The sequence below is a fragment of the Hippocampus zosterae genome, chromosome 13 (genome assembly GCF_025434085.1).
Source record: "Hippocampus zosterae strain Florida chromosome 13, ASM2543408v3, whole genome shotgun sequence".
Lineage (NCBI taxonomy): Eukaryota > Metazoa > Chordata > Actinopteri > Syngnathiformes > Syngnathidae > Hippocampus > Hippocampus zosterae.
The window spans coordinates 14,623,260-14,647,206 of record NC_067463.1 but is presented as its reverse complement, the minus strand read 5'-3'; the positions used below and the strand labels follow the sequence as shown (position 1 = coordinate 14,647,206).

Sequence of the window (23,947 nt, the reverse complement as noted above, 5' to 3'; positions counted from 1 at the left end):
GAAATGGGGTGTTTCGCTTTATAAAACAAGCGAGCACAAAAGCGCAGATGATCGAGTGCAAATCTGTCGACACTCATGCAATGACCTCATGCATGCATGCTTTATTACCTGTGGTCCCGTAAAACATTATTACTCACGTCACAAAATGTTACAATGCAACTTTGTGGCCAAATACAGAACGTTAAAAATATATACTTTTTCAACGCAATTATCGCAAATACATGTGTATTAAGGAAGCTTTTGCGAGCTATATAAATAAGTGCTTAAGACAAAGACATGCTTTTGGGAAGCAAGAATTGTCTCTTTTTTTTGGGGGGGGGGTCATGGAGACCCTCATTCAACTCAAGTGCCTCACTGACTTTATTGGCTTCTTTGTTTTCCCTCATTATACGCTATCACCTTGTGTATCCACGAGATGAAGGCGGACACTTTGGTGTAGACGCCGGGCGACTGCTGCGTCCGGCAGGCGTGACCCCACGACGTGACCCCGTAAACCACCCAGCCTCCTCCGGGACGCTCACACACCAGAGGCCCTCCGCTGTCGCCGCGGCAACTGTCCACGCGTCTCTCTTGCTGGAGGCTGCCGGCACACAGCATGCGGCTGGTGAAAGCACCTTGGAAATACTGCTGGCATTGGCGGCGAGGGAGGAGGGAGAGCGGCGCCTGCTGGAGGGTCTTGGAGTACGAGCGGCCTGCAGAGAAGTTCAAAAGAGGGCCTCGTACATTTTGTCTTGATTTGTGTTACAATGGAGATTGAGCCAACACGTCAATTTGTCAAATTATTGGATCGTGAAGGTTTCGCAACCACCGACAAATGCACCTAACTTGACTTATCGAACCCCGGCTTCATCGAAAATCATTTGGATGATTAAATGTGATTATTGTTTCGAGAGGACAGATGCTATTATAAAATTACACTTTTAAACGCACTATAATACACGTCCACCAATTTGCCCACTGAACTACACTAAACTTGAGATTCTTTGCAGGAGCGTTCCGAGTAGATTAAAAAAAAAAAGAAAAAGAAAAATAGTCGAGAACAGCAACCAAAGTTTCTACATAACTCATAAACTCTTTCCATGTCTTGGTTGTGACAGAAATAAAGTCCTGGGCGGCTACGTATGTGTAAAATGCCAGCGCGTGTATGCGTGACTTATATGAAGGTGCCAAATCCACGTGCTTGTGCAAAGCAGACATCTTGTTGTGAAGTCAGACAGCCGCCACCTTTTCAGTACATTCGACACTTTAAATAGTCTGTGTTGTCACCGCACTCGAGTAAACAAATAAAACTCTTCCCCCCAACCCATCCCCACCCTCTACCCATGTACGTATGAATCAAGCCGTCATGGATTTCATGACACAGAAGACATGAGCAGCAACCAATGCAGCTCTCATGTAAGAATGACTAACAGATAATTTGATGTACAGCGACTTTTGTATGGTGATAATAATACACATATTGACAGACTTTGTCCCTGTTCAACAGTGTTCTTGTAATGTCCTTGAGATGTGTCTTTCATTCTAACTTAAACTTAAACAATGGTGCGGGTTCCTTTCCTCAACATGCCGAAAATAGGCCTTCTGACTTCAAGTTGATGGAGTAAAAAAAATAGCAATACAGCATCCAAATCCTAATATTTTTTAACATTATTTGTGTGTGTGTGTGTGTGTGTGTATCTTCTTGTGGCACTTGCTGTATCTTTGCTTAAATGTTAATGAGGAATATAACACAAATGTCAACCTAATACATGTTAGAAAAATGATTTTAAAACATAACCTTTAAAAACAAATGGCTTCCGCATAATTTTATTGCACTGATGCGCCGGAGACGCACGTTTGTAAACATACAAGTGTCCATTCGCAACTCAAGCCAAACTCAACTCCTCCCCATGATACATCGAGATCTACCACTTGAAGATATTTCCTTGACACAATTTATGGCTTTCCTATTAGCCATGGGTTTGGTGCCATCTTGTGGGATCTTTGAGTAAGAGCATGATAGAAAGGGCCCAAAAAAAATGTTGACCGGAGTGTTTTTCAGCCAATAGTGGAGGAATAGGTTCCACAGAAAGGACCGTAAATTGGTGAATGCGTAAATAACGTATTGCAAATCGTTGGGGGCTGCGCCCACAGTGCACTCAATACACTTAAATTTAGGGTGGCATTTAGGTTAGTATTATAATCTGCAAATACAGTAGCTATTTTTTCTCACGTGAAAGGTATATTCTGTGTACTTTCAGAGAGCTTTGTTCTACTACAGAGCAAGACACCTATTGGTATTGGATATCATCCTCTTCAAGGTGTTTCAAGCCACCCCACTAGAAGACAATTTGCAGGGACAACATACTGTCATCGATGACAGTTTCCCCGGCTTGTTTTGCAGGTGAGAGCCACTCTGCCCTCACCCCTATACACAGACACGCACACACACTCACTGACACACACCCACACACACACACACACACACACACACACACACACACACACACACACACACACACACACACGCACACACAAAAGCTCACCTGTATCACCCCAGCCAGTGATGTGACAGTTGCTCGCTTGTTTGAGCGCTCTCTCCTTCTTCAGGGGCAGACAGGCGGGAAGGACGTGACGGCTGAATGGCACGCACTCTCCCGGTGTGTGGCCCACGGCCCCCGGTGACAGCCGAACCAAGGCCAGGTCATAATCGTTGCTGTGGGAGCGGTAACTCGGATGCGGGACAATCTGAGCGACACCGTACTCCTCCTCGTACTCCTCAGGGACGAGGGAGTGATAGTCACCCACTCTGACTTTGTACTGCTTGGTGCTGTTTCCATACCTGTGCACAAAACAGAGAGAGAAGAGGCACTCAAAAAAAGAAACCAGGGTATATTTAGAAGTATACTGCATGATAGTGAGAGATGTTTCGAATATTTGCAAGATCCGTCATTAAGTTAAATGATGTAAACAAAGCACAACATTACAAATAATTCTAATGCCGTGAAGCTCTTAATAAACATATTGTTAAATTATTACTTCTGAAAATGTCAAAAGTCAGCTTATTTCTTTGTAAAGATGGACTCTTTGATCAAACTATCCATATGTGCATGTGCATCTCACTAAAAAGAATCTTATGGACAAATTCATTTAATCAGTTATTCAATTCCAAAAGTTGAAACTCTTACATAGCACACCACACACTTTAAACATGCAATGGCTACCTAATTTCTATATTTGTACTTTCTTAAAATGGTGACTTTGAGGGTTTCATTAATTGTAAGCTATAATCACTATGATGTTCAAATAAAAATTTAAAAGCGAGTCGATATAATGTATAAACTGAAAAAAAAAGGTTGAATCTACTCAATTTTATTGCATGCATTTGTTACATGAAATAAATTCATCTGGCTCCAAATACATATTTTAAGTAGTTTATACATTGACTTTAAAATGCTTCTTTCATGGTTCTGTTTGCGACCAACAGATGGCACTGTAGGGCTCCACCTGCAGCTGCACAGCTGTTGGTCATTGAGTCATTAGTGTCTGTTTAAAAGGACTACCGGCACAACCATTCGGTGTCGGGTCATTGTCTCTGTTATTTTCTCTGTCATGGTTTCTGTTGCTGTCACTTTTGCTGTTGTTTTTTTCTGTTGGCGATTCTGTTCCTGTTAGTCTTTTGCTTCTGCCATGGGTTTTTGTTTGTTACTTTGGATTCTTGCTGTCTTCAGGTTTATGTTCCAGATTTAGTTTTCTCTGTGTTTTGTTCTACAATTTGTCAAGTTTACCCTGCTCCTCCCTCTTGCCTGCTTTTTGGGGTCCTCCACCACCACCGCCCCGTGACAGTATCCAAATTAGGATTATTGCATTACTGAAATGAAATAAGTTCACAATATTCTAATGTATCGACATGTATTTATATGCAGTAATGCAATTCTACATCACTGCAATTTACAACCCCAATCCTAAACATCAAGTACTGTCAAATGAGAAAGACAACTTTCAACGCATAGAGCAGCTCCTCTATCGAGTGGGGATTTTGTTAAATGACAATTCCATCCAAACTCTGTGGAAAAAAAAAACGGTCAAAAAACATGCCATTAACATCCAATTAAACCAAATTTAAAATACAGTTTATAAACAACAATGAGATGTGAATGTGTTCGGAATAAGAATATTATCCGTGTTTATTCATTATTATAATCCATTCACTGAATTTATTTGTTCAATGATTCAGACGGATTGTCCCATGCTGGAGTCAGGTATCGTATTTTCCGCACTATAAGGTGCTTTGGAGGATAAGGCGCATGCTCAATGAATGGCCTATTTTAAAACTGTTTTCATATATAGGGCGCACCGCGTATAAGATTCCTAGAATAGAAGCTACTACCATGGCTGTGGTTGCATTACGCATCTACTGGATGGAGCTACGCAAACGGGGATGTAATACAATAAAAGACGTCTTTATTTTTAAAGAGCCTTGGCTGCGGTTGTGTTATGCATCAACTGGATAGAGCTATGCTAAAGGTAATACAATACAATACAATACAATCCAGCTTTATTTATAGAGAGCCTTCACAACCGCTGCAGCTGAAACAAAGCACTTGACTAAACATTTAAAATATTACGTCAAATAAATCAGAATATTGATCAGAATATAAGGCAGAGCGGATTATAAAGTGCACTGTCAGCTTTTGAGAAAATGGAATGCTTTGAGGTGGGCCTTATAGTGCGGAAAATACGGTATTTCATTTTACTGGATCCAAACACACTCAAAACATTTTGAGAATAACAGTAAATTTCATCTTTAACTGCTTCAGACAGCAAAGTGTATGCAGGAAAGTGGTTAAGAGTGCACGATTGTCTGTATCTCGTGTTGTTTTGTATTATTTTGTCTTTTTTTGTTTGTTGTTAACTTTTGATAGCGGCGCGGACACCCGCAGCGGCTCCTCTTGTTTTATGTTGAGAGGGAAGAAATTTCATCTGTGCTGTATGTTACACATACAGTACATTTGACAATAAAGTTTATCCAACCCAATCCACTCCAATAAATCTGTGATTCTGTCAGCAAGTTTATGATTCGATCTGCGTCACAAGGTCACACGATGAAGCCTTTGTTGTCACTTATTGACATGTTTGGGCGTTTCTGAAAACGTGTCTGAGGAAGCAAAAAGTGGGTTATCTTGAGGCCGACAGAGAAGCAGGAAAATAACTTTTGAAAGAGCCACGTCAGAAAGACCAAGAAAATACCTCAACAATGCAAACAGAATGGTCGAACACTTAAAAACGTTTTGACATCTATAAACACACACTCCATCCATCTGTTAATGTGTTTGGTATCAGGTATCCAGTAAGTAATCATGATACCCAAGTTACCTTTTCCATGTTCAAAATGATCTCGAGTTTTGTTACAGTTGGCAGGCCCTGAGCTAGACAGTCCCAAAATATAAACAGAGATAATCTGCAAGCTGCATGGAGGCCAAATGATATCAGGTCATCTTTTCTGAGCCGCACGGACCACCAATGGTAGTGTCATACATGACGTGGCTTGCGAGCTGTAAACTGATGCTTCAAAAAGCATGTGCACAGAGAAAAGGTGAGGAGAGGGGAGTAGGCCAGTTGGTATTTCAAATGCTAGTCACACTTGAATCTTATCTTAGCCAACAATGTATTTTTAACGATGTTTGGAAGAAGCAATAAAAAAGTTTTTTTTTTCTCATTTTAGTTTTTCAAATCCCAATAAAATGACATCATTTGTGTGTGAGTATATATTTCATTTTTTTCTAATTTTTAAAATCCCACAAAAGTGACATTCTTATCATTCTTTATATTTCTTTTTTGTTTGGTTTTAACATGTCACTCACTGCATGTTTTTTTTTTTACTTTTCATCAACCAAATAACCAATCGAGTAGAGGTAGATTTTAAATCTATGTAAATATCCTTGAAAATCAATTCTCTATCTCAATAAGCCATTTTGACAACTCTATGCTTCCAACTTTGTGGGAACAGTTTCAAGAAGGCTCTTTTCTATGACCCACAAAGCGAGATCCATCAAGATATTCTTGGAGACAAAGGATATGGAACAATTTGACCTGAAAGTCCGAAATGTATTTGTTTTATTATTAAATTATTCAATTTTGGTGTCGTTTTGACCCTAATTTTGATCTTTTTGGTTACCTTTATCATTTAAAAATATGTAGTTTGTGTTAGTTATCTAAAGCTATTATGTAATTAATACTTTATTAACTAATATTACTGACTGCTGGGAGTCGCTGCTTGGAATTGAAGCGGATTTACATGGGATAGGAGATGTGAGACAATCTCTTTTTCGTCAATGCACTCTACAGCTTTTTGTTTGCTTTCAAACTTAGCTTGTAGCAGACGTGTGCATATTTTCAGCAGGATGTCTTTGATCTACTGGTGAAAGGACACCTTGATTCGCTCCTCTTTTATCGATAACTGCTTCAAACAACAAAGCGTTTTCAGAAAAAGTGGTTAAGATTGCACGACTGTCTGTGTCTTATGTGTTGTGTTGTATTATTTTGTCATTTTATGTTAACTGTTCTGTTGTTGGCTGGCGCGGGTACCCGCAGCTGCTCCTCTCTCTCCTGTGGTTGAGAGGAGAAGAAGAAGAAATTTCATCTGCCCTTAATGTTGCACATGGAGCACATTTGACAATAAAGTTGACTTGGACTTACTGATGTAAATAATGATAAACCGCGATATGGAGACACTTCTTTCCATTGCCAATTAGTACGTTGTACATTTTGGGAAAAATTTATAGAATGCAATTTAATTGTTCGTAGTTTAAAATATAGACTTTTATAAAGCATGTTTTCTTCCAATTTCACTTTCTGTAGTTGTAGTGAATGGGTGGCTCAAAACTCGGATTGCCACAGAGAAGTGGTACAGGGGTGATTACTGTTCAACTTTCCAACCATTTCCAGCCGCTATTTGAAGAAAGTGGAAGTCAAATCGATTTTGAACTTCCAGGTTTTAAGATTCATCACAGGCTTTCATTTTTTTTCTGTCAATCATCTGAACATTTTTTTTAGCTGCTTGGTTATACACCTCCAGTAGTGAAAACAAAAGACCGTGGGAATGGTTCATCAAAAGTTAAAGAGAAGGGTATAGTGAGTTACTTCTTCCTCTTCCTAATGTGGAAAAGTTGGGATTTAATGGTGTGGGGTCGGTGTTGAGGTCAGGTTTGGGTATAAAATTAAATGCAGGCTATGCGTTCTACAACAAACCACCACTTTTCCTTCCTGCCGACTTCTCTGCTGTGTGCATTAGCGAAGCAGATGACGTTTATGGATTAACTATACGGTGAGCACCAAACCACAGCTGATCACTTCACTGTGGCACTTCCAAGCTTATGTCCACGTGGATTCATTTGGGAATACAAAATCCTGTGGTCAGTTACAAGAATTTTATTATTGAGTATCTTCACTGAAAACACACCTTAAGGAAAATTTATGTTGGGGCCAAACTTCCACGACTCAGTTTATGTGGAAAAGCATAAATCTGTTAGGTAGGCTGTTTACCAGGAACACTGCAGAACTCCGTCTTATGAACTCTGTAATATGTTTTTTTAATGCCATTTTATCTCCCGACTGGAATGTGCCAAATTGCACGAGCAAAACAAATCACTTCCAGTTAAGTCAAAATTTGAATGCAACAACACATTTTGCTCTGATTGTTTTCATAATTAAATTTGCATGAACTCTTGTCGCTCCTGAAATGAACTAGGATAAAGCCTGGAACTGCCGATGGCAAACATTTTCAACTGGAAAAATATGTTCAAGCTCCTAACAGGGCTCTTTTTGCTAGTTCGTTTCCATGAATTTGAGATTGCATTCCCCAAGATGCTTGTGCATGTGAAATAAACATATCGAGTGTATGCTTTTACTTCTTGAAGCAATGTGCTGATGTGAGGACCCAACAGGTGTCAATCAGAGTTGCTCCACACACCAGCCTCCCGTCTCCTCGGGATCCCCGCAAGCGTATCGCAGCCTGCCATGGCCAGCCACTCCTAAGACACAAATGTAAATGCACTCAAGTAAACAGGGTGAAGTTTGTCAATTGAGTGAAATTGGTTATGAGCAAATTGATCACAAAATGATCACTGGATAGTTCAATATGAACTACTTTGGCTGAATGCATGGTCCCGAATGCACATTACGGTAGGTATTGAAAATGGAAAGTGACTTGTGAAACATTGCAAGTTACGCTTCATTGGACGCACCTGCTGCCCCCCCCCCAGCGCATCTCGCAATTTGGTGACAAAAGTAGACCACCTTTTAGACTAGCTAAAAGGTGGTCTATTTTACAGCACAGGTGGTCAAACACGATTTTGGTGTACAGTATTTAATTGAGCCGCGGGCAGACAGAAATGTAGATCCACGGACATGTGTGGTGGACATCACTTTATTTCATTCATATATAGGTCACCGGTGTGTGATAATCCTTATGAATTACTGTAGGAATCAACACATTCAATGAATTATAATTATTACCATCTTAAAAAATATTTTAAGAACACCGCCTGCACTATGGCACTCACAGGCGCACATCCAGTAGGTGCAAGGCAGTCACCAACTGCATGTCACTAACACGGCGTACTTCATCATCCGGATGCGCAGATATTACAGTTTACATTCCAACGTCATGCACGAACTGCAGCAAGTCTAATTTCTGTTTTGCAATGTTCAGGCGCAGCATGGGGACTACGGCATATATTCCGATTTTGATGCAAATGAGGGTTGCTGCAAGGACTCCCCGGGAAAACATTATGTTCCATCCCACAATGGCGCACAAAGGCGCAAACGCCCCATTGCACCCATTTTTACAGACTCAAAGTCTCACCACCCGTGCGCACTCCGCTTTGCGCTAGACTTGCCCCCGGAACAAAAATTTTGACTTGCGTCGAAAATAATCTACTTTGCACGTGTCCTCCTCCCATCTTAATTATTGCACGTGAACACAAAGTGTCTGGAGTTGATCATGGTTTAATCTAAGTTCTGTGCTCTGTTTATGTATGTGAGGGCTGAGCCGTACTGCTGACATTCTCCGTCACCTACTGTCACGTAAAATAAAATTGTCTTCTTTCACATTTTGGCCTCACCTCAGAGAGTTCTCTCCTCCGATGATTCGACGCTGCCGAGTGTGTATGAGCCGCAGCCCACAAATCTGATTGACAGGAGCTGATTGAGACAGAAGAGAGATGTTTATCTATCAGCGTGTGTGAGAAAGTCTGGGACGGCGGTGATTGCTTAACCATATTTTCAGGGTCTGTTGTTGTAATATTACTTTTTTTTCTCATTTATGTCTTGAAATTCTTCTTTTTATGATGAACAGTGGTCTGGCTTGCGCAAGGAATATAATCATTGACTGAATATACAAATGTAAGGTCGTTTATCAGAGGTGTTGACTTACCACAGAGTATGCAAGTGTCCATAGCGAGTGTGATGTGCAGGAAACAAACAGCAACGTGAGTCTGTCTCCAGGTGTGGCAGACAGGGTAAATCAATAACATAGAAAAGGTCTATTTGGCCATCTGGACCTATTTACACACACTGAGAAGGGCCTTACTAAAAATATCACCCTGAGTTATCCTGGCTCATTAGTTTCTCAGTACAGTATGCCGCACAGGGTTTTGCAGACACACATCACACGGAGACACAACCGATGATTCGCAGGCCGCTCAGATTGGTATCAAACAATCCAGAAAAGACAAACACACCGTACTAACCGACTCACCTTTGGCTTCTCCGTGGCCTGGCTGGAGTTCACCGTAGTCACAGATGACTCCGGCGTCCTCGCTATGGCGGCAGTTGTGAATGCCGGGAGCCTGCTTGATGCAGTCGGCGATGGAGCGCTCGTCACCGCTGCACTTCACGTTGTCGACGTGGATGGGCCCCGTCCCCTCGCCAAAGTACGCCATCACACGGGCTTTGGCCAGCCCGCTGGAGAGGACAAGCGCCAGGTTGAGCATGTTTTCCCAATGATTATAATTTATCAGCATTGTCACAATCCAGTGTATTTCAACGGAACAATATTAAGCTACATGTTAGTATTTCCCAATTTCATTTTATTTGTGCGGATTAATACTGAGTCCCATTTGATTGTACGGACAAGTTAACTAATTAATAAAAAAAAAAATGAACAATGCGCTAACAATGAGCATGATGTTCAAATACATAAATCAAATATGAATATAGAAGTTGACATAAAAAAGGTAGAATAAAATACCACAGTTGACAAAAAAATAAAAAATAAAACGTTTCTATTTACGAGCATATTGAAAATGACATGACATACTGTATGTAATGGGCATATCAAAGGGAAACAAAAAAAGAAATCCACACATAAACGTCTGACTCAAATCCCATTTCAAGTATAAAAATATAACGCATATGCTCCTCAGAGTTTCACGATGACTCAGTGTGACGGAATAATCCCAATATGTGTCATCCGAGTCAATTTGGGTCAAAGATGAGGCTGTGTATAATTTGTGTACATTTTTGGTTTATCACCCCAAGAGAATTGTCTAACCACGGGGGAGGCGTTGTGTATTTAACGACCATTCACCACACCCTGCTTCAAGACAGAATGATGATCCTAACTTGGCCTTTGCACGTCTCCAACACGCTTCACTGCGCTCTCATGCTTATGTTCTCCAGATGTGGCTTTCACCTACACACACGTGTGGAAGAAAACGGGAAGCCATGTGTTGCAGGGGGAGCGAAGACAGTTTTGTGTCCATATGACAGCACTCCCTCGACAATTACTTGTTATGGAAATGGTGACAGCATCTCAGAGGGATGGGATAATAGGATACAGAATGAATGAGATATGCCGTCACGGAGCACAATAGGTTCTCCCTTAGAGGTTCTTTATTTTGGTATTCACAAAATGATGTACAGCTCAACTATTTAAAAGTGAAGAAATTACGGTTAAACTATTGGGCAAGACAATTTATGAATGTATCTTGAACGCAACAGTTGACTTCAGCTATTTTTGTTCAACTCAAAGCTCAGTTTGAGTGTGATGAGTTATTGAGCGGAAACAGAGATACAACGTGTGATGAAGAGATGAAAAGCAGAGGAAAAAGACGGGATGAGATGTGAGCGAGACAGATGGCAAGTCCAATGTGTTATGATGGATTCTGCAAGCAGAGATGATGTTCTGGATTTACTTAAGCGCGCGCATAATAACATCCAGAGTGATCACACTGCTATGCATCAGCTCAAAGGAGTTGTTCCCAGAGTCCCCGGGAACTACTTTCATCTGTCACAACTTTAGGTAGCCTTTCTTTATAATGAGCTCAAATGAAAGGGCAGTCTCTGAAATTCTGACAAAGATGATCCTGCTTATGCAGTTTTGATGGACACCTGACAATCAGATCTCAGATCTCTCCTGGACAAACCTCTTGAGGTCATTCCATAGATTTTTAATTGGATTCAGGACTTGGCTCTGAAAGATATTGACTTTTTTTGTGATGAAGTCATTTGGATGAACAAAATCCATCTTGTCTCTTAGAAGCAACTTAGCTGTTTTAATAATCAGGTAATTTCTTTAGCATACAAATTAGCTTTATTGTAGTGGTGGCTGTGACTCAGTCATCCTGTGAGCAAAGCTCCGACTGTCCAAGTGTCCTTGGGAAAGACACTGAACCTTAATTTGCTCCCAGTGGGCCTGGCAGTGTCTTGCCTGGCAGCAGCCACCGAATGGTGTAAAAATTTGCGTGTGTGAATGGGCGAATGTGAGGCTCTGTCAAGTGCTTTGGGCACTGTATGGTGTAGCTAATGGACTATATAAGTGCACTCCATTTACCATTGAAGATCAACAACCACAATGTTCTCGAGATCAGTTCACATACCTGTATCCCATCTGTCGACACACAACTTCAGCATCTCGATCATTCCATCCATCATCACACACCGTCCCCCACTGACCGGATAGATAGACCTCCACCCGCCCTTCTCTGGGGCTTTCTCCTCCCACGAGCCTCACTGGGATACCTGAATAACACACACACACACACACATAAACTGAAGTACGTGTCTTTGTAAAAATCCCCAACTGTATTCATGAGCCTCAGACATCAACCCATTATAACCACCCACTACCTGTAACAACCCCAACATCTGACCAACATACACCACCACCTTCTTCCACAACTCCAATGGGTAAAGGAGATCACACAAACATCTAATTTAAGTCAAGTCAAGTCAACAGTATTTATAGAGCACTTTCAAACAGCCATCGCTGCATACAAAGTGCTGTACATGGAGCGATTTAACATGCACAATAAACAGTAAGACAAATGGGTAATAAAGGCGGTAGAAAGCACCAAACAGTAAAATCAAGAACAAATCTAAGTCGAATGCCAAAGAATACAAGTGAGTTTTGAGGAGGGCTTTGAAGATGGGCAGCAAGGAGGCTTGCCGAATGTTCAGTGGGATTTAGACTGAACAGAGTCAGACACTGTCCTGGCAGCGATTTAGTCCCTATCTAGTTAATGCTATATGCTTCTGAAAAGCAACAGGTCTGGAAGAAAAAAAAAACATACACACGTGGGCATGTAGAATCATGTTTCCAACAGCTGCAGCACCTTTCTTCTTTTCTGCAGATCACTCCACTTTGCCATATGTTTTTTTTTTTCTGCTTTTGAAAACAATATTTACTCCCACAGTCTCTCTTTTGAATGCACATTCTTGCTCTTTTTCTTTCAACTGTATTTTTTCACAGCATTCATCAAAGCAGTTGCAGCTGTGTAAAAGGGGAAGTCAATTCATGACGGGAATAAGTTATATGCAGCCCCACAAGTCTAAGCACAGCATTCTGAAGATTACGTTTGTGGAACATGAGTAAAAAAGTAAAATCGACCTGTTTTTGTGCAACTCAGAGAGCGTCCATTTTAACACTTGCTGTCGACTGAAAATGACGCCACAGTTGCTCAGGACTCTTTACCACCAGTCAATCACATGACCATAAATGTCCTTATAAGCATTCGTAGTTCAAGAATCACTCATTGCACTTTTTTGGCAACCTTTGATTTTCTTTGGTGATTGCTTGGGTGAGATCATGCAATTCATTGAACATATAGTGGGTAATCTGGGTTCCACTGTGGCCGGCAGTTTACCAATTTAGGTCACTCTCAAGTGTATGTCTTGGTGGTGGTGAGAGAGGAAGCAAACCTGTCAACTTTTCGGAGCGCCAACCTGTATAAACTACCAAAAAAATCCTTATAAAGAGCAAAAAAATCCTTATAACATACCAAAGCATTTTATATGTCAAAATAACGGCAGAAACAAAACCCACAAAATCTTCAATGATATTTATTGTAGATCTCCATAATACAATGTCTGGTTAATGTCTAATCATCATTCTACTTAGTGGCATTACTGTGTTCAGAGTTGTATTCCTGCGTTACTTTTTTCACCAACTCCAAATCATTTGGTGAAATTTTCTGAATCCGTATGATTTGTGCGATACGGCCATATACGTAAGATTCACCACAAAATCCGTATGAACTATGGCTAAACCGTATGAGTTGACAGGTGTGAGGAAGGCTTATTGTTATCGTTTTCTGACAACATCTATGCACGAACATGACCTCAGCGTGATGTTCTCCGACAAGAGAAGAAAAAAAATCAAACCACAGAGTGTAACTTGAAAGCTCTGCCTGGCTTATCCACATTTTCTGTCCTTTCTAAAATCAACACAAACCAAGCTGCAATGCGGGAGGTTCCACAGATAAACACTCACAAATCCGCACAAGGAAACTCACAAATACTTTGCAGTAATGACATAATTCTTTAGCGACCGGAGAATGTTCCTCAGCCTTTGCCAAAGCTACCTAAGCTGCATCGATAAACCCCTAGGATGTGAAACAGCTATTTCTGTCTCCACTGTGTGATCTCTCACCAAAGAAAAGTCTCTCATGCATTCTTTGCTGTGACGTTCAACAGACTTATCACATACAGTTTATTTTATGTAGCGAAGGCAACGGAACTCAACCCATTAAAACAACTTTGCTTCCTCCATCACTGTCGCTCCTATCTCCTATATTATTGCCTGCATGCCATTGACATAAGCTTGATTAATGGTGCTAACACCCCAGACCCTTCCCCCTACTTCTTTATGCCAAGAGTGGCGCTACAGGGCCTTTCGAAAAGAGGTTTGAGGTTATGGTTTTACACTTGAGCAGGCAATATGTGGGCCCACAAAAGCTTGCAAGCAATGTTTGACCACAAGCAACGGGGCTTACATTGAGCAAGCAGGTACACACTTGCAATCAGTAGTCATTACTGCAGGTCAGGCTAATCAGCAGACATGTCGAAAAAAAATCTGGCATGACATCACCCTCCACCTGCACTTTTGTGATGTCGGATTTTCTAAAATGAGATTTTAATTGAGTGCAGACTGAGTTTGACAGAGATCTTACAAACGTCTCTATTACGTAGTAGACAGAGGAAATTGGTGTAAATTAAGACTTCGGTTTCCGATGCCTGGCTGCTCTGGAATATGTGTGTTATACACATTAGGAGCAGGGTTAATAGTTAATGCATTAACCACCAAGAATAAATCCGCCACAACATCAATAAATCATCATTGCATGTATTGTATGAGCATGAAATTAGAAGTTGTGGTTGATAATCTCACATTTCCAGGGACCCGATAGCAAACTTAGATAGTGTTCGGTGTTTACTAACGCCACTGCGAAAGATGATATCAGAAAGGTCAGCAGCTCGGTAGAGAGTCACTGCAATTTAGATTTTACGCCACAATGAAAAAGATAATTTGTGGTTTGTTCATTCAACCTTTATGACTCACAAATGTACTGTACCTACATTTGCAAATGTGGTATCATGAGGATTTTATCTGACACAAAAAAAGACAGTGCTGCATGAACAGAAAACGTAATGTACTGTAATCATAAAAAAAAGCGGCCCTGCTGTAACACAGTTGGGATCGGTTCCAGCTCACCCGCGATACTTTTGAAGGCCTTTGGCCATAGAGAACGCAGGTTTTGCGCTCCCCGTTCGCCAGCTCGCCAATGATGACGTGTAATGGGGAGTGACGTGGTAATTACTTCCCTTGCTCGCCTCATTCACGAGCGGCCTATTTGTCTGTCAAAATTGCACTGCTAACAAGCATGAATGTCCATATGAAAAAAAACAAACCAAAAAAACTCAGGATGTACATTGTATACAGTAATCTGCTGGTTGTAGCAAAGTAGGTGGACCTACAGAAAAGACGGATATTCTTTCAAATGATTGTTCTTCGGTAACAGGGGCCTTCTACCGATGCATACGTATCACATATATTTAGTATGTTCCCGTACGACAGTTTAAATGTCACTGTGAGATAAGATTGTGTCTTACTAGTCGGGAGGCCATCTCCAATGCGTTCTGCATTGCATGCGATGTTAACGTCTTCGTGGTGTGTGCAGTCATGACGGAGCCACTCCTCCCGTTTGCAAAGCAATAGGCTGGGTTCTTTGCCTGTGCAGCTCACGTCATCCAAAAGAATAGGACCAGACGCAACCCCGAAGCGAGGCACCGGCGTGATGTCGAGGCCTTCAGGGGCCAGAGTTTGGCCTAACCTGCACAGTCCACACAGGCATCGTAATGCAGCAATAGATAATGACACGACACATACTGTACAGCAGGTGTGTCCAAAGTCCGGCCCGCGGGCCAAATCCGACCCGCGGTCGAATTTCATCCGGCCCTCGGCCCCTGTCATAAAATCAGTGCCGTCTGGCCCGCAGTTTGGGCGGAATGGAACACGTGTTGCATTAACTGAGGTCTCGTAGACTGATGAGTGATGTTTCATAGAGTACTGCTTCCCTCTAGTGGCTAAATGAGTAATAGCATTCACTAAATGAGTAATAGCATTTAGACACTAGAGGGCATCACTCACGAGTTAACAAGACATCACTCCGTGTTTATATTGACTGATATGTCATATTTCAAATGATCCTTGCAGTTGTGGATGTGTATTGCTTGTTCATTTCCTTATTGTTCGAGTCAAAGGTTTTGTGACTATTGAAAAGTCACGGTGATACATTTTATGTTTCAAATCAATCAATTTGCACTCAGGAGACTTCTGTTTAAGAAAAAGTCAAGTGAATAAGCAGTTGCATGTGATATACCTGTTTCAAATGAACCAAAAGAAATTCTTAAGATTGTTGAAATTAAAATAAAAATGGAAATGTGAAACAGACTGGCTTACTAAAAATTGTTGAACAATATTGTTGTTCAATGTAAAGAATGTCAGCCAAGGTCGGCCCCCCGACATTTTACCACATAAAATCTGGCCCCCTTGGCAAAAAGTTTGGACACCCCTGCTGTACAGGTTTGGGGCACTGTTTACCTGTAACCGAGTTGGCGACACACGACTTGAGTATTTGAGTCTGTCCATTCATCATCACACACGGTTCCCCACTGTCCACGGTAGAAGACCTCTAAGCGTCCCTCGTTGCGCCCAGTCCCGCCCACTAACCTAGCAGTACCATCTGTGGAGAGAAAAGTCTGACAATGACTGTGAGGAAAAGACGGGAGGTGGTTAAAATATTCTACTGTCTTGGAAACAAAAGAAATTGTCAAATGCAAGCATACATCCATTTTCTATTGCGTTTGTAGTGTATACAGAAGAGCTGTGGGTGAGCTGGACCCTATCTCATCGGACTTGGGGCGATCGGCGAGGCACGCCATCACAGGGCTGTCTAGGCAAACAACCAGTCACACTCACATTCATACCTATGAACAATTTAAAAGAATTTGGTGAATCAAAATCAAAATCAGGCGGCCCGGTAGTCCAGTGGTTAGCACGTCGGCTTCACAGTGCAGAGGTACCGGGTTCGATTCCAGCTCCGGCCTCCCTGTGTGGAGTTTGCATGTTCTCCCCGGGCCTGCGTGGGTTTTCTCTGGGTGCTCCGGTTTCCTCCCACATTCCAAAAACATGCGTGGCAGGCTGATTGAACACTCTAAATTGTCCCTAGGCGTGAGTGTGAGCGTGGATGGTTGTTCGTCTCTGTGTGCCCTGCGATTGGCTGGCAACCGATTCAGGGTGTCCCCCGCCTACTGCCCGAAGACGGCTGGGATAGGCTCCAGCACCCCCCGCGACCCTAGTGAGGATCAAGCGGTTAAGACAATGGATGGATGGAAAATCAAAATCATGCATGTTTCAAAATGTGAGACACAGCCAGACTGCTCAGGGAAAGTGCATGCAAGCACTGGTAGAGCATGAAACTCCAGACAGGAAGCTCATAAGGAATTGTGATGTCGATGTGGACACCACTTGTGCACTGCATTGGAAGTGATGGAATGTAATTACAAAAAAAAAACAAAAAACCTTCGGTCATAGTGAATGATTGATGAGTTGGTCGAAGAGTCCTGTTTATTTGGGACATTCATTATTTTGCATCCTGCTAATGTATATTTACAGAGTATTATAAATATCTAACGCAGGGGTCCCCAAACTATGGGCCGTGGGCACATTTGACCCGGCAATATAACCCTAACCCTCCTGTTGTCCTTGGGTCAAAATGACCCATCACTGTGTTAAAAACGCCCCAAAAAAACCCTAAATGATAATTTTTTAACTTGAAATGTTATGACTTTTCCTAGATTGTCCCCAACTGCAGAAAATTTGAAATGTTGTTTTTATTCACATTTCCATGGAAGCTGTACCAAAAAAAGTACAAAGGTGGTCTTCGGGGCAAAATGACCCATGACGCAAATAGGGTTGAAATCAAGGTCACAAAGTTATTTACACACCATAGAATGTTTCAGTGTTTTATTTGTGTCTCAGATCAATTAGTAGAAAGCAAGACAAGATAGGTGGCATTCTCGTAGATGGCAGAACTCTTTTTTTTTTTTGTGGATTTCAAGGGGCTATAAAGAGAGAGAGTTGTTATTATTTATTTCCTGTTTTTTCTGTGAAGAACTCAGAGAGGGTTATTTAGTTATTATTTATTTCATTAATAGTGTTATTATTTGTTTCCTGACTTTTTTTCTGTAAAGAACCTGCAAAGGGTTATTTGGTTATAAGATAAGATAAGATAAGATATCCTTTATTTGTCCCACAATGGGGAAATTTACAGCCTCCAGCATCAAGAATGTATGTAGAAAGAAGAAGAGAAAAAAAAACAACAACAACAAACATCTTTCAATTAAATAAATAAATAAATTCAATTAAATATGAACACAAATGGATAAATCGCAGTACTATTTACAATTTACCTTCACATCATTTAATTATTATTATTATGATTGTTATTTTTTATTATGTGTGGCTTTCTGGGAAACAATAAAATTTTTAAGCTCCCCTATGATCGTTGATGTTACAAACTGACACCGGCCCCCCATCAGAGAAGGGAAAAGTTATGTGGCCCTCACAGGAAAAAGTTTGGGGACCCCCGATCAAACGGATTGTGTCACCCTAATTTTTTTTTCTTAATCAAAGCAGCATTACTTCATGATGATGCAGGTCGCTTCATTTACCTGTCAGAGGACTACAAGAGACGCCGGCGTCCTCGGAATGCAGGCAATTGTGTTCTCCCCAAGCACTTTTCGGACACTGCTCCACAGTCAGTTCATTTCCTGTGCATCTCACCTCATCCAGCCATACACGGCCAGAGCTCTTTCCATAATGGGCCTGGCGCCATGCCCGTGCTACACCACTGAAAGTAAGAAATAAAAGTGCAAAGGGAGTATTGAAAAACATACTGGACTTTCCGTCTGGTTGCTTCTGGTTGATCACTAGCTTAGAACTTTAAAAGCGCATGCCTTCACCTCAGGCCCAATTGTCGACATACCACCTCTGCATCACTGTCGTCCCATTGGTCATCACATATGGAGCCCCATTGGCCTGCATGGAACACCTCGACTGTGCCCTCCGACATTGCCTGGCCGCCTACCAGCCGTATAGGCACCATCACCACACCTGATGAAAATGTGAACATAGGACTCAGCACTTTCATACAGAAGCATTTCATCAAATCCATTCAAAACCTTCAAGAGGTTGTTGACCTACCGTGCTCTTTAGTGCAGGTCACAGCTGCACTCATGGAGCACTCGCCTCCATTCCACATGGTTTTGGGACACTGAAGCAGATCGGGCTCATCTCCCTGGCAGCGGACAGCCCTCCAGTGGAACTTAGCTATGCTCGGACGAGACAGCGGGAGCGCATGGGCCCGACCTGAGAGGCTAAAGGGGAATTGGGGCTCAGAATGTAAATCCAGCTAATTGAACATAAAGGAACATAGAATTGAGATGAGAAATGGATTCCATAGAGAAACCCAGTCAGACAGTTTTGATTGTTAAGCTGGTTAAGAGCCTTTCAAAGCACAAAGGCCTCACGCTGCCTGGAATGCCCTTTAGCCACACGCAAGTTTATGATCTGCCATTACCGAGCAAATATACCATAGGCACTTTTGCACCCTGCAGTGTCCAATAACTGGTCATGTGACGCCCATCAGCACTGCAGTAATTCAGCCAGACATATGGCTGACATTTGCACTCTCCGCATTCTGCAATGAGTTAGCCTCTTGCACGAAAATGCAAGCATGTGTGCCAGAGCTGGTTTTAGTGTCAACAGATGGAAGTGTGCACCATGGATCCACAAGTCATGACAACATATGTGTTTATGACCATTTTTTTTAAATTTAAAGTGCTACATTTGATGACGATTTATTAAGAGTTGAAAGGAAATGTAAGTTCAGGTTAGGCAAGATGTGAGAAGGAACGTGAGTCACAGGAGTGGTGATAACAAGATAAATATGTGGAGAGCTAAAGGTATTCTAATACCTCTAGGGTCTAGGGAATGAAGGTTTGGAATGCCAAGGTCACTGACAAAAAGAGGAAAAAAAGCACACAAAAAAGCGCTGCCGTGCAAGGGCCATTCCTACCAATTTCCAATCATGCACTCAGCATCTGTCAAATACTTGAAGACAACGTAGCATTGTGATTTTTTTATGGCACATCTGCATCGAATATGGAAGCCACGCACGAGATGGTTGCACACAACACAAAGCAGTGTTCTTTTTATGTGAAATAAAAATGGTGGGAAACAGAAATAATTCAATGGTCATTTAAATGAAAATGAAGCCTGCCCAATCTATGAACGCATAAACCAGTATCTGAAAATGTGGCCTTCAAGAGAGAGCAAACAGTAAAAATAGTATAAAAACACTTGGGAGATGTATCGTTTATTACTGTGCATTATTTCCAAAATTCAATCATGACTTTGTATCTCACATAATACTTCCAGGAAATGGTTGGCCACTCATCGAAGTGAGTTACCGCTGCTGAATGCATATGTCTGAACGAGAATGTATACATGTATGCACACTTACCCCCTGCCCAGCTGCCTGCACACAACTGTAGCGTCTTCATCTCGCCAGTCATCGCTGCACACGGAGCCCCAAACACCACCCAGATAGACCTCCACCTTGCCATCCAGTTTGGAGCGGCCCCCTTGCAGACGAACTGAACCTTGGCATGGACAGCAATGGACCCTTGTGTAAAAGCAGGTCTTTTTCATCAAAATGATGCAAAAGAGCTATTGTATAGGCAAGGGAAATCTATCAGAGATGACGACACACACACACACACACACACACTACAGCAGTTGCGGTCATGTGTGGGTAGAAATCTGTCAAAAAAAGCATGATTAAATTACCGTATCATACTTCACTTCATTAAACCACCTTATCAATGCTGCATGCAAAGAAACAAAGACAGATAAGGTGCTTTTTAACATGGTAAAACATCTGCACGGCATTTTGATTCAACAGACCACTTTTTAATGTCATTCCCCATTTTACCAGGGTGTCTTTACAGTAGATAGAGTGGATACACAGGCAATTGATGGCCATTTGGAGTTACCGGTACTTATCAAATGACTCTTGCAAACCACATTAACTTTTACATTACACTTGTTAAAAAGTATATCGTAGTTGGTATTTGTTATTATTCCAGTTGCAATGAATGTTGTTGAAAATGTTATTTCTTGGTTACATGCATGTTTTGAATATGGTTCCAAGACACCCAAATACAGCAAATCTCACCAACATAGTTCACTGATTCTTCAAGATTTCAGAAAAAAAGTGTACAATAACATCTAAAATTACATGCACATTGCAAGTTATGATACACTGTAATAATCGGATTAACGTGCACTAATAATAAAGTTATCACAACCGGAGCTCTGTGGTTACATGGTTGTCCTTTGTGTTTATATTCACATTGAAGAAGATACCTAATTTGAATTGATAGTCCAAATATACTTAACAAAAAAAGCGCTATACTTGCAGAGGCATACTTTTATTGCCCCTCTTGTAATGGATTACAACTGTCTTGTTTTGTAGTATTTAAAAACAACATTGTTGCATTTTATTGTGCAGACCACTGTGTCAAAGTAGATCATTCGTAAGGAGATTTGGAAGTGGTGATCTCCTGAATTATTTGAATCCACAATAAACGTTTTTGCAATGTGACAAAGGCCTATTTTCCTTGACTGGGAATGTAAAATAACTTTGAAAACGTAATTGTAATGGCATGTTAATACTGAATGAAAGCCAATGGATGTTCATGGATATGCTGTTCCGTCCATGTGATGTGTGGTTCCAAGCCCGCTGTTGTTTACCTTGTTTACAGTCACAGTAGCCCCAGTCCACCCTGCCTCTTTGGTTCCGGAAGAAGCACCACGCTCGGATTCTGCCGTCAGGGTTCCGGCACTGATTATGCTCCCCGACGCCTTTGCCCGGGTGACGCTCCGTGAAGCCGCCCACCTCACTCCAGTTCATACACCGTGCGCCGGACTCGGTGACGTCGATCGCGCCCCGATACGAGGCGCCTGATCCACGGCTGCGGGCGCAGTCGCCGAACGGTTGAATAAATGACGAGTGGCCGCCGCTCGGCCACAGGAGCGCGGCCGTGAGGGCGAGGAAGACCGCCGTCATGCCGGGGATCTGGCGCTTGGATCCCGGAGGTTCGCACGCGGCGAGAATGGCATCAGCTGAGGAGATCGAAGCTTCCCAACCAGACGCATCGCCCTGGCGTGGGACGGGAGGGAGAGTGGGCTGGGAGCAGATCAATGAAACTGCATTACAGTGCTCTGTGTGTTGGTATCCACATTAAGCAGGCTGACTCCTCAAAAGAAGATGCTTAGGCTATACACACAATATAAAATCATAAAGCAAATGGTGCATTTGCCTTCAAAAAGAGGTGTCCAGATGTTCAGAAAAGGAGCGATGAAGAACACAATATAGCCCTAAGACTTAATCATGGAAATACAGTACTGTTTTCAATTGATGTTTTTACACAGGGGCCCCAGATCCCTGAGACGTTTGGAGCACCTATAAAACTGAGACACATGCATGTACAAAAAATGTCAAATTGAGTATCACAATTGCACATTATTATGAATACAAATATTTAACCTAAATCCCAGTGAAGTTGAGATAGTGTGTACAATGTAAATAGAAACAGAATACACTACAATGATTGGAAAATCATTTTGATGCCACATTCAATTGAATTCACTATAAAGACAAGTTGTATCAAACAGATTTTTTTTTCAAATATTTACTCATTTGATGTTTGATGTCTGAAACACGGTCCAAAAAAATCTGGGACAGGAGCATAGTTACCACTGTGTTACATCACCTTTACTTTTACCAAGAGTTAATAATCGTTTGGAAGTTTAAGACAGCTATTGTTGAAGCTGTGTTGGTGGAATTCGTTCCCATTTTTGCTTGACGTCTTGGGTCTCCATAACGCTTCATGTCAGTATGAAGCACTACGACGTCCGACCCACCTGGACGTCCCGTTTCCTCCCACATACAAATAACATGCATGGCAAATTAATGGAAAACTCTAAATTGTCCGAAGATGTGATTGTGAGTGTGAATGGTTGTTTATCGATGTGTGCCCTGTAATTGGATGGCAACCAGTTCAGGGTGTACCCCGACTACTGCCCAAAGACAGCTGAGATAGACTCCAGCACCCCCGCGACCTTTGTGAGAATAAGCGGATAAGAAACTGGATGGATGGATGGATGAAATTTGCAACATTTCAAACACGAAATACAATTGAAAATATTACAATGGCGCGAGTAGCTGTGAAACAGTCTGTTTACTTTAATTACAGTAATTCCATGTTTATTTATATGTATTAACTTTTTTAAAATCCTGGACAGTACTTTTAATCTTTAATGTACAATCAAGTACAGCACAGTCCTTATTTTAAGTACAGTTATTTTTCTTTGGGGAGTTGGAAAGTGTGATACAAGTGACAGCCCATTTACCATTTAAACATAAGTACTGTAGTACATGTGCGTTTTAGTAAGATATCCTTTATTTGTCCTACACTGGGGAAATTTACAGTCTACAGCAGCAAGATTGTGGAGAGAAAAGTAGTTCTGTAAAGCCTTAGCCTATGCATTTTTACTTTATTCTAATGTTGGCCATTATGGTGATCGTTGGAGAGCAAAAACAATTAAGAGGTGGAATTTAAGAATCAACTGCCAACATGGGCGACAAACAAATGCTGTTCACATGAACATAAACTTTCTGTGGTTGTAATCGAGGATAAATAATCTAGTGGAAACATTCCAATTAAAACACGGCCAAGGGGCATTAACAAGTAGGGAAGAGTTTTTGGAAGTTTGAAAGGTACATTCTGAAATAAATGGAAATAAATGCTTATTTAACAAGTATTTTGGGTGGTGTTTTCTTTCATGTTTGGTTTATCTGGCGCTCGTTACTTTGTGTAGGGTAGGCCTGTAGCATATTTTATTTATTTATTTCAATTACAAATGTACGAAACGTGTCGGCATAGTACATTGTTAACACTATGACAGAAAAGCCCTGTAGCATTATGAAGACATGGAGTATTGTGGTGTTTCATTTCCGAGAGTAGGGTCAAGACGCAGTGACAAGAGAGACAAACT

The 23,947-nt window shown here is 41.5% G+C and overlaps 2 protein-coding genes across 3 annotated transcripts in view; one reads left to right on the top strand and one right to left on the bottom strand.

Moving 5' to 3' along the window:
• mettl14 (methyltransferase 14, N6-adenosine-methyltransferase subun) overlaps positions 1 to 23,947 on the top strand; it is a 178,769-nt gene that overhangs the window by 146,601 nt on the left and 8,221 nt on the right. The window lies entirely within an intron of this gene.
• Positions 316 to 22,209, bottom strand: prss12 (serine protease 12). 2 transcript variants are annotated; one of them, XM_052084875.1, is made up of 13 exons: positions 21,641 to 22,198; positions 20,349 to 20,487; positions 19,028 to 19,200; positions 18,787 to 18,937; positions 18,496 to 18,674; positions 16,364 to 16,505; positions 15,373 to 15,593; positions 11,862 to 12,003; positions 9,740 to 9,945; positions 9,105 to 9,183; positions 7,890 to 8,012; positions 2,526 to 2,821; positions 316 to 692 (listed from the first exon to the last, which is right to left on the bottom strand). In XM_052084875.1, the coding sequence occupies exons 1-13, from the start codon at positions 21,954 to 21,956 to the stop codon at positions 361 to 363; spliced, it is 2,499 nt and encodes an 832-aa protein (XP_051940835.1). In that variant the 5' UTR covers positions 21,957 to 22,198; the 3' UTR covers positions 316 to 360. The 2 variants fall into 2 exon arrangements, with proteins under 2 accessions (XP_051940835.1, XP_051940836.1); XM_052084876.1 differs by lacking the exon at positions 316 to 692 and adding an exon at positions 1,909 to 2,407 and having other exon boundaries at positions 2,474 to 2,821; positions 21,641 to 22,209.